The sequence below is a fragment of the Equus przewalskii genome, chromosome 5 (assembly GCF_037783145.1).
Source record: "Equus przewalskii isolate Varuska chromosome 5, EquPr2, whole genome shotgun sequence".
NCBI lineage: Eukaryota > Metazoa > Chordata > Mammalia > Perissodactyla > Equidae > Equus > Equus przewalskii.
The window spans coordinates 6,262,413-6,280,065 of NC_091835.1; the positions used below are offsets into that span (position 1 = coordinate 6,262,413).

The 17,653-nt window shown below is 47.2% G+C and overlaps 1 protein-coding gene across 3 annotated transcripts in view; it reads right to left on the reverse strand.

The window, feature by feature from the left end:
- Positions 1–17,594, reverse strand: part of MARCHF4 (membrane associated ring-CH-type finger 4) — a 105,512-nt gene extending 87,918 nt beyond the window's left edge. For 2 of the 3 annotated variants that reach the window (XM_070618245.1, XM_070618244.1), the window contains exon 1: positions 15,676–17,210. In XM_070618245.1, coding sequence (XP_070474346.1) covers positions 15,676–16,194 — 519 coding nt within the window. In that variant the 5' untranslated portion in view covers positions 16,195–17,210. Of the gene's footprint in view, positions 1–15,675 lie in introns of all 3 variants that reach the window. The other variant, XM_008519916.2, reaches the window with a different exon arrangement.
- Between the last annotated feature and the right edge of the window lie 59 nt (positions 17,595–17,653).

Genomic DNA, 17,653 nt, shown 5'->3' on the forward strand with positions numbered 1-17,653 from the left:
TGAGGGCAGGTAGTAATAATGCTGATGGCACGATAATCTCAAAAGGAATAAAAGAGCAGACATATCCTCGCTCTGTGTTTACCAGATCCCCGTGGATGAGCAAGGACAGAGATACAGGGAAAACTGCAAAAGCTGAAGGTCTGCAAAAACTATGGGGCCTGTATCACATTGATGACATTTTCTTGTGGCTCTCTGGCCAGAAAGTGGCCTCTAGGTTAAAGACCTGAAATAAAAGTGTGCCTGGGTCTTGAATAAGACGCTATTTACCAACTACAGGGAGCGTGGACCTTAAGTCCATTGGACCTCAGCATGTGTAGAGTTCTTGGGCCTCTGCACTCTCCTTTGTCAACTCCTCAGCAACCTAACGTGGTTGGTACCGTGGTGATCACCCACTATTGAGGGACCCCTGTGTCTGCCTCCTCAAGTGGGCTAAGTAAGGCAGATCCTGATGGAAGCCAGGCTGGGCTGGGCAGGGGCCTGCACAGGTGAAGCCTCGAGCTGATAAGACCCATGAGGGCTGCAGCTGATGCCCCAAGGAGGCAGGCACAACTCTACTACAAGACAACACAGAGAAAGGAGGATGAGCGAAGGCTTGTGCATTGAAACAAACTGGGCTTTTCCATTCCTCCTGGGGATGACACTCCTTTCCTCTTTCCATGCTTTGGGAAAAGCTCCTCCAACTGCCTGGAATGTCCTTCCACCCTCTTATCTTGACCAACCTCAGGTCCACCATAGAGATCTCGTCTTGTGAGAAGTTCTCCGTGGTCCTCAAGCCTGCACCCCGTGGCACTTCGCACAATTCTTAGTCTTTGCCATCCTATATTGCTATTGTCCCGCCTGCAATCACAAGATGCAAAGCTTCTAGAAGACAGCAGCTGTGTTCTAGATCACTAATGTATCTAGAATCTCAGCACAACTCTGGAGCAAAGCAGCCTCTCAGTGAATGAACCGGAAATTTTACTCCACTCTTGTGGGAAAAAGAGGAAAAATAAAATCCACCTGCCACCTTCTACAAGATAACCTGTAGTCTGTGAAGCTAGAACTTCATCTCCTTTGCTTCTATGACCACAAAGCCTAACTTTAAACAATTATTCAACATAAAAGAAATTTGAGGTCATGTCCAAGTGCACTGCAGAGTGGACTTATATTTTATAAAGATTTTCAACAATAAAAGTTGAAATATAAATTACAGACTTGTACCCAAATTGACTACAAAATTAAATTAACCATAAGCTTACCCATTCCTATCCATTCCTCCTCCCTAATCTCTTCCATTCTCCAAACATTCTGGGAAATGAACACTTTGTTATCGTATAGGAATGTGCTAGGAAGCGAATGAATGAAGAGTTCTGCTACTGGAAAAGGGAGGGTAAGGAGGAATGTCTTCCCCCTGCAAGGTCCTCACTGGTATCTCCCAGTCTGAGAAGGGGAGACTCCCGCTTAGCACTCTGCCTTCCGTCTTGAGCGTATCACAGCATCTCTCTGGATCCTGGATTCTCACTTCTAAAAATTAGGGAAATGATGCCTGCTCTTCCCTCCCTTTCAGAGGAATATGAGCTTGTGTCTCTGCATGTGTTGGAAGATAAAGAAGCTCCTGGACACAGAAGGATCCTTCCAGACCCTCCTGAAGCTTCCAGATAAAAACCCAATTCAATCAACCAAGAGAGTTTTTGCGGAGTTAGTATTCCCAGGCAGGTGGCCCCCGGGCACAGCCAGACTATGCGGCTCCTATTACAGACAGGCCATTAGGATGAAGCCCAGAGAGGCCCGCATTGAGAGAAGTAATTGCTAGAGAGAAGTAAACACACCCCTCCCTGCTCTGCACCCCGCCCACACTCTAAGCCATCCAGCTCTTTGAGGAAAGCTATTCTGGGTCTTAAAGCCTAGCAGGGCAATTTGAAAAGCAATGAGAGGGAGAGAGGATTAGGCCGAGTGGAAAGGAATATGTTTCTGATGAGGAGAGTAAGGGTAGATCTTGTACTGCCATACTTCAGCACACACTTCCACGTGGAGAATTCCTCCTACTCATCTACTTGGCCGCTCAAAGATTAGCTTCTCCGGTGATCCTTCTCCAGCTCTCCCAGGTGTTACTAGTCGTCCCTTTTGTGCAGTCCTTCAGCACCATGGATGCAACCCTGGTCCGAGGCACTCATCACGTTGTTGTCTCGTGGTTGCTTCTTAGCACGGCAGTCTCTTGCAGTAGACTCCGAGCTCCCCATCTTATCTCCACATTCCCAGGGCCTGGCACCCAGTTGTGTTCACTCAATGTCTGCTGCGTGAATGGTCACACTGATCCTTTTACTGCCATCAGACCAGCCGGACCAGAAAGGAAGTGGGCGACAGGACATTTCATCTTTAAATCACGACCTCTGGGGGTGGAAGACCCCTTAAGAGATCATCAAACTTCTTCGCCTCATTGAGCAAGACTAATGAAGTACCCAGCGGGATGCACTCCGGTCCTATCTATCTGTCTTTGACTCTGGTCCTCGGCATAATTGTGCCCAAAGCTATTTTGTCCACCCTTGCCTAGCTCCACCTCCTCTTTTGTAAAACCTGTTTACTAATTGTCTTTTTATAACATGTTTATTAACCAAACAATATGCCATACCTTTTTATTATGGAAAATTCCAGACACATATAAAATTAGAGAGAATAGTAGAAGGAACCATGTATTCATCACGCAATTTCAGCATTTATCAACACACGACCAGGCTCGTTTCATCTATAGTCAAGGGATTATTTTGAAACAAATTTCAGCCATCATGTCAAATAAACACTGTTTTCCTTGAATTGCATTCACAGGAAGGAGGAAAATTAATTTAAATCATGAGGGACCTCTCTCTGCGTTTTCTGGGGAGGAGGGAGAGAATCTTTGAGATCATATCATGTGCTCCTCCAAAGTCCTAAACTGATCTCTTTTTGCAAGCAAACACTTAGTGGATGCCAAGAGCAAGAAACAAGGCAGCGAGTGTTGCATCAAATGTCAGCACTGACTTTGCAAGGACCAGACCCTCTGGGCACTCTTTGGAACAACGAGGCGCAAAAGGCAGCAGCAGCCAAATGGACCGACCCCCTCAAGTGCCTTTTTCTTCTGTATTAAATAATTGTATGTCACGTGCAGACACACGCCCACTCTCTTGCCCCCTCAGGCTTCTTGCTCATTCCCCACAAACATGCATACGACAGGAGTGGACCCCACCGCCTTCCCACGCACGCCTGCTCTCACTCACCTGCAGCTGCCTGGTTTGGGTAATTGTTTTGTAAACATGTTAGAGACCGTGTTTAGTGCCCCAGCGCTAGAAGGCTTTTCTTTCTAATGCAGCACATTGCTCCTCCGAGGCTTAAATCTGTGTCTCCTGGAGGGATCACCACAGGATGAATCAAAACATACAACCCACACACACTCAGTGTGCCAAAGCACTCCTTTTGGGGTGTTAGGTTAAGAAGCATTAAAGAATACTGTATAATGGCCAATGCAATTTATGCTGATGATTATTAACTCTGTTTATATGCTTAAGAGCCCATATTGGGGAAACTCTCCTGCCCACGCAACAGTTTTCACTGGTCAGGTGTCACCCTGTCAATCTCAAAGCACTTAGCACACAGTACTCATACCTGGGGAAATGTTCAAGGTATGTTTAATCCTTCTCTTTGGACAGAGGAGGAAGGAGAGACCACAACGAGAGCTAATGTTTATTGGGAGCCCCCTTCATGCACTGTGATAGGTGTTGTCTACTTAAATTCTCACAATTCCATGAAGTATTTCTTTTTATTTGCTCCATGGTACAGATAGAAGACGCTGCAAGTCAGAGGATTTCATTGATTTTCCCAAAGCAACAGAGCTAGGAAGTGCTACAGCCTGGATTCTAATCCAAGTTTTTCTAACCACCAAATTCATGCTCCTTTTCCTATACAGTCACGTGCCACACAGCAACGTCTTGGTCAACGATGGACAGACTGCATATACAACGGTGGTCCCATAAGATTAGTCCCAGATAGCCTAGGTGTGTAGTAGGCTATACCATCTAGGTTTGTGTAAATACGTTCATGATGTTGACATTACAATGAAATCACCTAACAGCGCATTTCTCAGAACCCATCCCCGTCGTTAAGCGATGCATGACTATACTGGTAATTCCAAGTTTTTCCAAGTATTAGAAATCACCCTCGGGACCAGGCCAGTGGCATAGCAGTTAAGTTTGTGTGCTCTGCTTCAGAGCCCTGGGGTTCGCTGGTTCGGATCCTGGGCACGGACTCACACACTACTTATCAAGCCATGCTGTGGCAGGCGTCCCACATATAAAGTAGAGGAAGATGGGCACAGGTGTTAGCTCAAAGCCAGTCTTTCCTAGCAAAAAGAGGAGGATTGGCAGCAGATGTTAGCTCTGGGCTAATCTTCCTCAAAAAAAAAAAAAGAAAGAAAGAAAGAAAGCAATCACCTTCATTTCACCCTCATTTAAATTATTTTTATTTTCTAACTTTTCATTTGAAATAATTTTGGACTCAAAAAAATTTGTAAAAATAGCATAGATCCTTCACCTAACTTCCCCAGAGGTCAACATCTTATAGAACCATAGTACAAAGACCCCAACTAGGAACTTAACATTAATACAATACTATTAACTAATTTATACACCTTATTCAAATATCACCAACTATCCCACTAACGTCCTTTATCTGGTCCAGGAGCCAATCCAGATCACACATTGTATTTAGTTGTCATAGCTCCTCAGCCTCCTCCAGTCTGGAAAACTTCTCCCGCTATTCTTCATCTTTCATGACCTTGACTCTTTTGGAAAGTACCATCCAGTTTTTTGTGGAATGTCCCTCCATTTGGATCCCTTTTAATGTTTAAAGTTTCACAAACCCTCAGGTGACTATAGTTGTTGATCAACTATCTGTTGAGCGAGAAGTCTACACACCAAGGTAGAAATTCTCAAAGAAAGTTTGAAGAAGACAATAGAGAATAGCAGCTCTGATTACATCAAGAGCTAATGTTTACTGTACCTTTGCTAATTCATTGTATGTTTGTATTCCACTCTTTGCCAAGAGTTTTGCATGCATTTACCATTTGAGTCTCACAATAGTATCTCTGAGACAGGTACTATTATCATTTCCATTCGACAGTGGAGGAAATTAAGATTTCGAGTCTGTAAGTGATTTGCCCAAGATCACATGTCTACTGCATAGCAACAGTTCTGCTGGGCTCTGAAAGCCCCATGTTGGTATCCACCATGCTAATTTTCTCCAAAAGCATCTCAGATTCTTTGCTTTCATTGTTCCTAAGTCTGGGTCAGTCTTCATTTCCTGTTTTCCAAATTCTTGCCCTGATTCAGTCTTTAAGGTCCGGTTGTAAGGTCATTCTTCTAGGGAGACTTCTTCCATTGGTGGAGGGAGGAATAGGACCCATACCAACCTCAGGAGCTGCTCCTCCACCTGATATGGCATAAAAACGGACAGCAGTCTCTAGAAGGGACATGGATATTCCTGAGTACAACCTCCTCCTTTCATAAATGAGGAAATAATAACAATAACTACTAGTACTTATTGTGTGCCTACTATAGGTTAGGCAGTGTTCTAAATGCTTGACATGTGTTATCTTATGTAACTCCCACAACAACCATAAAAGGGAGGTACTAGTACTATTGAGGCAGAGACTTGTAGAGCTCACCCGTGTCTGGATTTCCTCTCTTCCGAGGCGCCCCGGAGGATGACACTCCCACCCCTGCTGCTGTTACGCAGAGCCATGTTTCTAGCTCCAGCCAATGAGTTGTAGGCAAAAGTGATGCCTCATTCCTGAGCTGAGCCCTTCATTGTTGGTACTCAGTGAGCTGTGAGGGAGCGAGCTGTGTACCGTCTGTTGCCCTGCTCTGGGACTCTGGGGCTTCCCGAGGGACGACCCTGATTTGACTTCACTCAAGAATACCTTCTGAACATAATTCCAGAATGGGAATTGATGGCTGTATTAGCCAGGGAAATTAACATTAGCTGGGCAACAGACAAATCCCCAAATCTCTGTGTCTTCACACAATCAAAGTTTGCATCTCCCTCATGTCCCAGATCCACAAGGGTTAGACTTTCCATCTTGTGGCCATCCCATCTAAGACGTGCAGCTCTCAGATCACTGAGGCAGGACGAGAGAGAGATACAAGAGGCATCTCTTCCTGCCTCTGCCCTGAGTGACACATGTCACTTCCTTCCCAGTCACATGGTCCTGTGCCCTTCCAACTACCTCTCCCTTCCTCCTGCAGTGCCCACACCCCTGTCTGAGAACCTCAGGTATGGTGGAAGCATTTCTTCTCCCCATTTGGCTGCCTCCTCAAACTGCTGCCTAATACATGTACTCCTGAAGTAACCACCTACTTTGGAATTGCCAAAGCAGTGGTTGAAAATGCAGATTCCAGGGCACCACCTGAGACCATGGCCTGGGACTCTGCATTTCCCCCTTCCTGAGGCACTTCTTGATGCCCACGAAGCCCAGGTCAGAGTTACCCAAACTTCAGTCACTTACAATTTTCAGTGTTTTCATGTACCATCTATACTATTATTTTCCTAATACTTAATATTTTTCTCTAAATGTCTCACATTTTTACTTTAATAAATTTATTTCTAAAGGAGACTTTTTGTTACTACCATAGATAAAAAACTGGTATCCTTTGCCAAAGAAAGAATAGACAAGCTGTGGTACATCCATACAATGGAATATTATGCAACACTAAAAAGAACTGAGTTATCAAGGCACAAAGAGACATGGAGGAACTTTAAATGCATATCTCTGAGGGAAAGGGGCCAGTCTGAGAAGGCTGAACACTGTCTGATTCCAACTATAGGACATGCTGGGAAAGGCCAGGCTGTATTGCCAGGAGTTTGGGGATGAATGGGTGGAACACAGGGATTTTTAAGTCAGTGAAACTATTCTGCATGATTCTGTAATGATGGATACTTGTCATTATACATTTGTCCAAATACATAGAATGTATAACACCAAGAGTGAACCTCAGTGTAAATTTTGGGTCATAATGATGGGTCAAAGCAGGTTCATAGACTATTCTGGTGCAAGATGTTGATGGTGGGGGAGGCTGGGGGTGTGGGGGCAGAGTGAGTATATGGGAACTCTGTACTTTCAGCTCAGTTTTCTTCAAGCCTTAACCTGCTTTAAAAAGTAAAGTTTATTAATAAAAAAAGAATAGATACACACATATACAAACAAAACAAGGTTAATAAATTCTAGCTAGATATTGCTACATGTCCAAAGGCTCTGAGTCTGACGTCTTCTCCCTTTGTTTATGAAGGAGATTGACAAGCATTAGAAAGGTGTTAAAGATGTATTATCACTCCAAAGAGATTTTCTCCTGGACGTAATCACAAGGCATGAGAGTAAACTGGAAAGAGAACAATGATATTTCACCTCGTGTCTGTCTGGGGTATCCATGCCTTCCGAGTCTTTCAGAAACACCACTCTAGGGATGGCTCTGAATGAAAACACCTTGCTGTCACATTTTGGGCAAGGGTTTCCTCTGCCACTTCCTCCGCTGCGTGCCTTGTCTGCTCCTGGCCTCTAGGGACTCAGAGTCCAGGAAAGTATCTCTCTACACAGTTCCTGCAAAGCAGAGAATGCTGCTTAATACAGATCTGTCAGGGACGTGGTGGTGATGGAGATGGATAAAGACAACTACGTTGGGAGTGAGGGACCCAGACAGGAGAGGATGGAAGTTCAGCTGAGTCAGGCAATCCAGAGGCAGAAAGTCAGCTGCACAGAGACATGGATCTAAACGTGCCTCCCTGATGTCAGGCACAGAGACAGCTGGGGGTTACCGTGGTCAAAGTGCAGCCATACTTAGAGTGTTTGACTTTTTAAGGCTCTAGTAAGAGAGGGTGGTAAATACTGCCCCTGTTTAATGAAGAGCTGTCATATGCCTAGAACTTAAATATATCATGTCCTCTCCTTGTGACAACTGTTCAAGCTCAGTATTTTTGTGTGTGTGAGGAAGATTGGCCCTGAGCTAACATCTGTGCCGTTCTTCCTCTATTTTATGCGGGATGCCGCCACAGGGGGGCTTGACAAGCAGTGCTAGGTCCGCAGCCAGGATCCAAACCTGAGAACCCCAGGACGCTGAAGCAGAGCACGCAAACTTAACCATTATGCCACCAGGCCAGCTCCCAAGCTCAGTATTTTGTCCCCACTTTATAAACAATGAAATCTAGGTCCAGGGAGGTTAAATCAGTTGCCCAGGATCACCCAGCTGGGAAAGGCCCAAAGTGGGATTTCAATCCATGTCTTTCTGACTTCAGAGCCCCTGATCTTCCCATCATTCTGCAATAGAATGAGAAAAGGTCTGCTCCTGGCCAAGGGCTCTCAAGCCAAGATAACGATCACCACGATTACTAGGACAAGAGTCATTACTATCCATCATTAGACAGTCAGAAAAGGAGGTCGGATGGGGTGGAAGAGGTCTCAAGCGTTCATCCATATCCCTACTTGCTTGGCATTTCCATTTATGCACATACACACACACATTTGCACGCAAAAATATACCTTCCGCCATGTGTACACTAGGGACCGAAGACAGCACTGTTAGTCTGGAATGAACATGTGCCAGGACAGAGGGGAAAGGATCAACAAATATTGAGCCCCTACTGTATGCAGAGCCCTATGCTAGCCACTGGGGTAATTTCAAGAGACTTCTCTTCAACCATGTCCAAAGTAACCTTTCCGTAAAGAAGGAAACCAATTTGATCTGTCCTCCTCAACACCTCCGAGCGTGGGCCCTGGAGAAATCCTCATGCGAGCAATGAGCTGGGTCCAAGACTGAGGCCCGTGCGTCCGCCCTCTGGGTTTGGATCACAGAGCTGGACAGAGCCTGTATTTGCAGATCCCCCTTTTTTTCTGACAGTTGTATCTACCTGGAACTCGAATAGCAGCTTACTCAATTTTGCCTATTTGTCAGTCCCACATGCACCCCATTTTTACTTATATCAAACACAGAGGGAGGTATCAAATGTGCACTAAATGTAACACGCACATGTAGACTGTGTCTTACATATGATACATCTTGGGCGGGGGATGGTGCGCAGCTCGGGCCCCACAGCATTCGCTTGCCAGCCCCTCTACATCCGGGCTCTCTTCCAACTTGGCTTCCTTCCAGCAAACAAGAAGCAGCTCGCTCATTCCCTCACTCCTTTGAGCATCCCTTCCCCCTCGAACCTTCTCCTCCTCCCTCAACTCACAGCTGGGCTTCTCCAACATACCAGCTGGAAAAGAGAGCGGAAAGAGAGAGAGAGAGAGATTGATTCCCAATACCTCTCCTTTCTTCTCCCAGGCTCTGTTGAAATCCATATTTCAGCTTTATTAAGTAACTATATGGAGGGGCTCAGCTAGAAGCCACACCCAATAAATTAGCCAACCCACCACAAGCAGATGCAGGCTGGCAAGTGGAGAAGGATTGCTCCAAAGTGAACACTGTGTAGAGGATCCACAGATAACTGAGGGGAGAGTCATTCCACAACTGTCAAGATGCCAGGTGTCTCCTCCCCTCCAATCGCTAATTCTGTCTGTGAAAGTGAGACAGAAACACTCCATATTTTATCCGTGTGTATGCATGTGCATATGTGTCCATGGAAATAATAGATAGCTAAGCCTGGGAAATAGCCAGGGACCTGATGGTGGGGTTTGAACATCCTCACATCATCTCCCAATAAAGACTTAGAGCACTGGTGAGAACCCTAAGTGAGGGAAGGGTCCTTGGAGCTTCCAGCTGAAACAGGACCAGAACTGGCGAAAGGAGGAATTGAAAAACTACAGTGGAAAAACTCGGATGGGAAAATGAAAATGCTCACTCATGACTCAGGGAGCAGGTAACTGGGCTTCCCTTTTTCTAGGATGGTTCTGCATCCCTTGGTCCATGATGGTATCTTTTGCCTATTGTTCAGGAATGCTTGCTCTCCTACTGTAGTATGTGCATGGTATAAATCCATGATTACGTCAATCACATGATGGCCAACAACTTGGGATTTCTATGAATTCCATAGACAGAGACTATTCTTCACCATCTTTGCTGAAGACACGTGTAAATGCCGTGCATTGTGTACACTGGGACTAGATATCCTTTGATGAGATGACCTCTTGAATTGGAAAGGGACGCAAGCTCATCTCTTTCTGCTTAGATAAAAATCTCTCTGGACCCCCAAACAATCTCATTGTAATGAACCCCAACACTCAAGCTCAGAAGGGATCTTGCGGGTCACTTGTTTGACCACCCTTCTAAGGCAGCCTATACTATCTTGGGACAGCTTTGATAGAAAGTTCTTTCTAATATCAAAACCCAAGTTGGCTTCCCTGGAGATTCCATCACTGGCCAAGGCACTGCCCTTCGTGATCCCACAGAACAAGCCTGCCCTTCTTCTGCACAGCATACATTCAGCATTTCGTGCCAGTGAATATTTTTCTCCCTTGTAGTCTCTTCTCCGAAGTTGTCCTACTGTGGAGATGCCCATTGGATGAGTCCTAGAGGCTCATTCATTCCACAAACACTTATAGGGTGTGAAGCAGGTACTAGGCACTGAATTGCTAGTTGATGACCCAATGATGAGCAAACACACAAGTTGCTGCTTCCAGGGATCTTGCAGTCCCTTGGCAGTGCCTCCTTCAGACCTATGGCCCCATGCTGGCCCTTCTTCAGCTGCACCCATCCCATAGGATGAGGAGTCTGCAGGGGCAAGGAGACATGCCCCTCTTCTAGAACAAGCTCCAATTACCTGAAAACCTGGAATCCCTGCCTATTCAGCCTTGAGCCTGCTCCTAGAACCTTGAGGGTTCTCTTATTCAGGTTCAAAGGGAGAGGGGCAAGGGGCAGCTATTTGAGTGGTGGTATGAATAGAGCTTGGATAAGCCAGCTGGAGTGTTCACACACGTGTGTCCAAGGCTCATGATGGTGCAGGATGGAGCCAGCAGTGGAAAGAGAATCAGAGTGCCTGTAGACCAAGGGCCAAATATCCCCATTTGGCTAGCACAGAATTCAGAGGAATCTAAGAGTTCTAAATTCAAAGCTGTCTTCTAGTTTGTTTTGAAGGCATATTTGTCAGAAGAGGAGGATAAAAGGCCTTTTGTTTAACAGTTTGTTCGCTGGATTTATTTTGGCCTGTGGTATGTGAGCCTCCACCTATACTCCTGCCCTACGGTCCATAAATGTTAGGGATGGGTCTATTCTCTGTGGAGACAGATGACAATTAAATAATCACACAAAGAAATGCACAATTGAACTAGGGTGCTAAGAAAATTATACGCCACTGAGTCTCTCCTAAAATGCTGAACTTGAGCTCCATTCTCATTGCATCTTTGGGTTTCCAGATTCCCCTGAGCCCTACAAAGCCCTTCTCTTACTCCCCAAGGACTCAAAACATTGGCTAAAGTATTCCACACTACTCTTGCCCCTAGTGAGCACAGAGCTCCAGGGAAGTGAACCCAAGAAGAATAAGGGAGGCAAACCAAGCCTGTTAATCTCTTCCAGACTCGCTTCCTGTCTTCCACTGGGTCCAAAACAGGTGCCCCCACCATCACTGCCATGGATTTCATCTTTGTACCCACCTCCAGGTGCTCCACAGCTGACCCAGCCTAAGAGGTGTTTTCACATCTCTTATGCTTCCAGCTGTCTAAACTCAACCTAAGTCTATTTCTTCTCATTTGGTCTTCAGCCCCAACAGAGAAGCCTTCTCTGACTAATTGGGGAAAAGGTAGCAAATTCCTCCACTTGTCTCTCTGAATAGGAATCCCACACACTAGCCGCTTTTAAACATGCATCTCTTTCTTGTACCAAATGTTACTGTAATTCACCTGCGACTCACTGTCTGTGTGTTCTTGATCTCTATCAGCCTCTGTGATGTCTAGGCTAGATTGTGAAACTCCCAGAGGGCAGGGCCACATCTGCGCTGTGTCTCCAGACCCTGCTCCACAGAGCAGCAGGCATAAGTAGGCACTTAATAAAGACTTTTGATGATGGAAACAGAGAAGCAGCACTCTGTGCCTAGAGCATTGTGAGAGCACAAGAAGCAATCTACTATCACAGCCAGACCACAGCCACAGCAGTCTTCCTGCCAGCCTGGGACCTGGGCACATTTTTCCTTTTAAATGAGGCAGGGGGAGCACTCTCTTGCCTCTGAGATAACAATGACAACAAAACACTGTGACAGCACTCCTCTAACCTGATGATCAGAATGACCTTATAAATCGAAGACTGTCATTATTCTCCTGGTTTTACAAATGAGGAAGCTGAGGTACAGAGGCTGTGCAACTTGTTCAAGCCTCAAACTGGGGCCATCTGGCTTCAGAATCTCAGCTTGCCTCATGGTACACTGCTCCTTAAAGTGAACTAGTGCAGCTTCACCCAACCTGAATGAACGGCTCAGAGGAGGAGAATGGCTACTCAGCAAGCTGTCCAGCGTGGAACCAAGTTGGCTCTCGTAAGCATTTTTTCACACCCCATCCCCCTCCCTCCTGTCCTCTCTTCTGTTTCTCAAACATGCTAAGCTTGTTCACAGTTAGGGCTTTGAACCTACTCTTTCCTCCACCTGGAATGCTCTTAGCCCAGACCTAGGCATCGCCGGGTCCTTCTCATCGTTTAGATGTCAGCTCAGATGGCACATTCGTAGGAAGGTTGTTCCTGATCACTCTATCTATTGTAGCTGCATGTTTCCCAAGCCCTCCATTCTTTCATTATTTCCTATTTTACTTTCATTTTCCTCTTTTACTTTCATCATGGCATGCAACACCATCTGAAATCACTTTGTTTATCCACTAGTTTACTTGTCTATTTCTGTGTCTCCACTAGGACATCAGCTTCAGGAGAACAGAGATCTCGTCTGTTTTGTTCACTCCTGGATAGTCAGTGCCTGGAACAGCATCTGGCACACTGTAGATGCACAGTAAACATTTGTTAAATAAATGCACGCATGAATGAAGGGCTGCAAAGTCCTTTATAGATATGTGCAAAGGTGGAACTAGCTGGCTCCTTCATTTGCTCCTCATCACATACATTACAAGCCCTTGGCAGGAAGAGACCAATCTTCATCTTTGGCAGTCTTTTAACCCATGGAGCAGTGGCGAATGACTGGGGAGCTGTTCAGTTCCTTTGTTTGGGCAGAGAAGAGACCAAGACATTCAGCTCCTGAGATTGCAGACTGTCTGCACTCCTTCAGGCCCACATGTGGACAACTGCTGGACAGCTCTCTCCCTGACCAGCTCTCTCTCTCTCTCTCTCCCATCTCTAGAGAGTTTTCCCCATCTCCTCCCCTTTGTCTCCCTTCCTCGTTGAAATGCTGTGAAGGAAAATGAGCAAAAGTGGGGAAATGTGTCCCCCACATCAAACACACATTACTCTTATTACTACTATGACTCGATCTCATTAAAATCTCCTGGCTCCTGCACAGATAAGGCAGACCCCAAAATGTAATAATCATATACAGGACGTGCTTCATTTGATCCAGTCTTAATGCTGACATGACCTCCTATTCCTCCCACATAATAATAGAGCCCATTCCTTTATTGATGTTAGCTTTATTATTCAATGCTTTATGTATGACACATCATGAAAAATAGCAAACAAGAAAGGAAAGCTCCTGACCTCCAACCAGACCCTGTATCACGTGAGGATATTTCACAATATTCCTAGTCATCCATTTCTTTTTCTTTTTTCAACAAAATACTGCTTTTCCATGACGAAAATACATGCCACTATATATTAATTCCCTTCAAGGCATTTTCACACTCATTATCTTCTGGATCTTCCCAATACGCTTATAAGGAAAGAAGGGGGGCACAAAAAGGTGTCTGCAAATCACAGAAGTTGGAAAAGGGGCCCAGAGGCACACAGTGATTTGGAAAAGTTCCCACAGTAGGTGCAATATCATCCAGAACAGGCTCCGAGTCCTGCTGCTTTCTAGGGACAAGGGTGCTCTTGCCAGAAGCCACACTCCTGACAGCCCCTGTGACATACAGACCTGAGCCAGCCAATATGGAAGAAGAAAGAAATAGTTTAAGGAATTAGGAAGCTAAATAACTCTTTCTTTTAGGAAAGATGAGGCTCCCAATTGGGGCAAGATGCTGACAAGGAGCACCCAAAAGTGAGGCGTCACTCTGGCTCTCAGTCAAACCACCCGATCTTGTGTCTCTGCTGGAGATCTGGCACTGGAAGTGGAGAGAAGGGTTGAAAGAAGGGCACTGAGCAGGCACGCTGGACCTCCTCACCTGATGGGATTCCTCAGCTCTGGGTAGCACTTCTTCTGGGACTTCAGGCAATCCTAGCCACGAGAAGGAAGAACCCAGCCTTCAGCCTCTCAGAGATATTTATTCATGCTGAGATCTACATAATCTCCCTTCATAATGCCCAGGCTGTGTCCCCAGTCATCATCTGTCCCTGAAGTGACTTGCCCATTCAGAGCAAAGACAAAATGAATGAAATTGTCAGCTAAGCCTGCCTCTCACAGAGCAAGCCCTCAGCAAGAACCAGAGCCACTCAGAGCACCAGTCCGGCATCCTACTGCACTGCATCTTGTTCAAGGAGCACCCGGAAGTCTTCTCTCCACTTCTGGGAAACCACTGAAGAAGTGGCTGAGTGACCATATACCCCTCCCCAGGGTGCACCTGAAGCTTCCTTCTCCAGCATCACTAACTAGATCAGATTTTCAGGTGAGCTCTTTCTATCTGGGATTCTCCGGAAAGTGTTGCCATGATTCATGACTCTTGGAGAATGTACACATGCTATCCAGCATTGCAGAAACTACATTAGAAGTGGAGCTGAAAGGGGTGGGGTGAGGATGTCTGTGAAAATCTTAATAAATGGGGTAGGGAGAGGCCCCAGACTTGGGAAGATGCTGGTCCATGAGGTACTTGGAATGCCCTATCCTGGATGGAGAGAGTATAAGGGACATTCTAAGTTCCTGTGCTTCAAGCCTGAGAAGGGGAGTGGATATGACAAGATTCCCTACTCCCTTCCTCATATCCCTTAAACTCACTCTCACCTCACTTACATACTTGCTTTCAACCTAGGAAAAACTTGAATCTACCAAGAAGTGTCTTAGCAAACTGTATAGTCTTCTTGGACCTAGAATTCCTCTCCATTTCTTCCTCAGTGACTAAAACACACTGCTGAGGATATCAACATAATACAGGAGAGGGTAGTCTCAAAGTGAAAGAACAGGCACAGGCCTGTTGGGTTTCAGTCTATGAGAACAGGGGAAGAGGACAAGATGCCCGCACTCTTAGAGAGGGAAGAAGTTGTAATCTGGGATTGAGGATGGGCTGGGGAAACAACAAATAAGAAAAAAGGGTATCTTGGCAACAAGCATGAATGTACCACTAAGTTCCTTCATTTCATCGCTTCTGAATTCTGTATCTTCTATTCTGAGGATGCCTATGGAATTTTTGGATTGAATTGAAAACACTAGCATTGGAAGGAAAATGCAAAAACTTGGGTACAGCTGAGCCACCAAACAGGTTCCACCAGGAACCAGACACTTCTTGGGCAAACTTAACCATAAGAAACATCATTGAGGAGCCCTTAAAACTTATAGTCCTCATGCTAGAGACAGTATAATGGTTTCCCAGGGCAAGCAAGCAAGTAGCAATCTGCAAGACCTGGGGAGATACCACAAGGAAGCAGGAGAAGGGAAAAAGGGTCTCACCTGTTCTGGCCCCTGGAAACAGATGCGGCAGAGCGGGGTCCTCATGCCACTGTCCAGGCTGCTGCCCAGTGAGTAGCGATCTTCAGCCTTCCCCTTACAGAAGTCATCTGAGGAGGCACTGCTGAACAGTGAGGCAGGTGGCTCTGTGGCTGTTCCACCCCAGTCATCTTCCACAGAGGGTGGCAAAGGTGGAGGAGGTGGCAGAGGAGGGGTCTCCCTGCCCACCCCTTCTCGAGGGCCCCTCCAGCCTGCCCACCCCCCGGCACCCAGAGCCGGAAGGGTGTTGTTGTTGGCCGCCAAACCGGGGGGCTGGGGGTCGCCGTGCATGGGCAGGGGCGCTGGAGGGGGGCGCCGCAGTAGGAAAACCTTCAGGTCATTGAAGAGCATGCGGCAGCGGCACTTGAGGAGACCCTGGTGGCGCAACATCTGGGGAGCCGGGGCGCACAATCCACAGGGGTACCAGGCACAGCAGCAGCAGCACCACCACCACCAGAGCAGCCCACTCAGGGGCATCAGCATGTGCCCAGTGGAAGCAGAGAGCCCAGGAGGGGCAGGTGGAGTCTTTGTCGAAGAGGATAGGATGGTTTTGGGGAGTCCACAGCGTGTCTGTGTTATGAGGGGAGTCTGCTTTCTCACTGGCTCCTCTTACACCCCCTCCAAGTAGCAAGTAAATTGCCCCCAGGACTGAGAACTGTGAGTCACTGATTCTGAATTCTACCTGGAAAGTCCAACAACAACAACAACAAAAGTTTTTCCTGACCTCCTCCTACCCAGACCTCAGGCTTTGCTCAGGGTGTCTCTTTTCTGCCTTTGACCTGGGGGCACCAGTAGGGGTAGGGAGATAGAAAAAAATGTTGAGGATGGGCTGTTAGGGCCTTGGGATCAAGATATAAGTGTTAGAAAGTTCCCCGGAAGAGGATGATTGGGTTCTTCTCAAATTCCTAGGCAGTGGAAAATCTGTCTCTTTTATATAAAAGGGTGGAGAAGGTTATATGTCAAATTTGGAGTGGACTGAGCCAGGCTTAGAGCAAACTAGCTCAGGAAAGAATCGAGGACTGTATGTTCAAGAGAGAAAAGATAGTTTTTCTCAGGTAGCAGATCCGGGGTGCTAAGTGGGGGAAGACAGGAGGTTGGGAGAAGTTTTAATTCTCCTGGGCAGAAGACTGGGGCAATCAACCCCCAGAAGCACCAGAGTTGCTTTGAAGAGAGCAGTTGGGCGCAGGGAAGGGATTCAGGTGAAACTGGGCAAGGGGCTTGTGCTTTGCCTCTGCAGCCAAAGGGCTGCACAGAAGAGGGGAAAGCCAATTAGGAGACTAGAGGTGGGAAAATAAGGGACTGGGGAGGGGGAAAGGAAGAGGGGAAAAAAGAAAAGATGGTTTAACCCTTGCTGAGCCGCCTTCTTCCTGAGCATTAAGATCCTGGCGAGAGGAAGGGTGTGTGTACGGGGGGGCGGGCGGCAGGGGAGCAGAGAGGAGGGGCGTGTGGGGGGGACAGGAGGAAGGAGTAGTTACATGATCTCAGCCCCCAGCCCACCCATGCGGCTGTCTGTAAATCCGTGGCCCCTTCCTCTTGGCTCCATCAATGGTTCCGTCGGGCGAGGGGCAAGGTCCAGGACAACTGCAGGTCCGGGGTGAGTGGCCTCGCCTTCTCCTCCTGTTCCGCCTCTGGGCCGTTGTCGCCCTCCTCCTCTTGCTCCGGATCTGCCCGCGGCCGCGGACACTGCTGTGGCGGCGGCGGCGGCGACTGCTCTTCGGCGTCCCGGTGTCTCCGGGGCGGGGGCTGCTCCGGCTCGTCCTCTGGCTGCTGCTCGCCGTCCGGCGCGGCCGCGACTCCCGGCTTCATGATCCTCCTCCTCCTCCTCCTCCTTCCCGGGGGGCCAGCCCTGAGCCCCCGCGCCCGGGCAGCGCTGCCATGCAACCAGAGGCCAGGCAGGCGTAGAGGTGGGGGCGGCTGGGGAGTGAGATGAGAAAAAATGAAA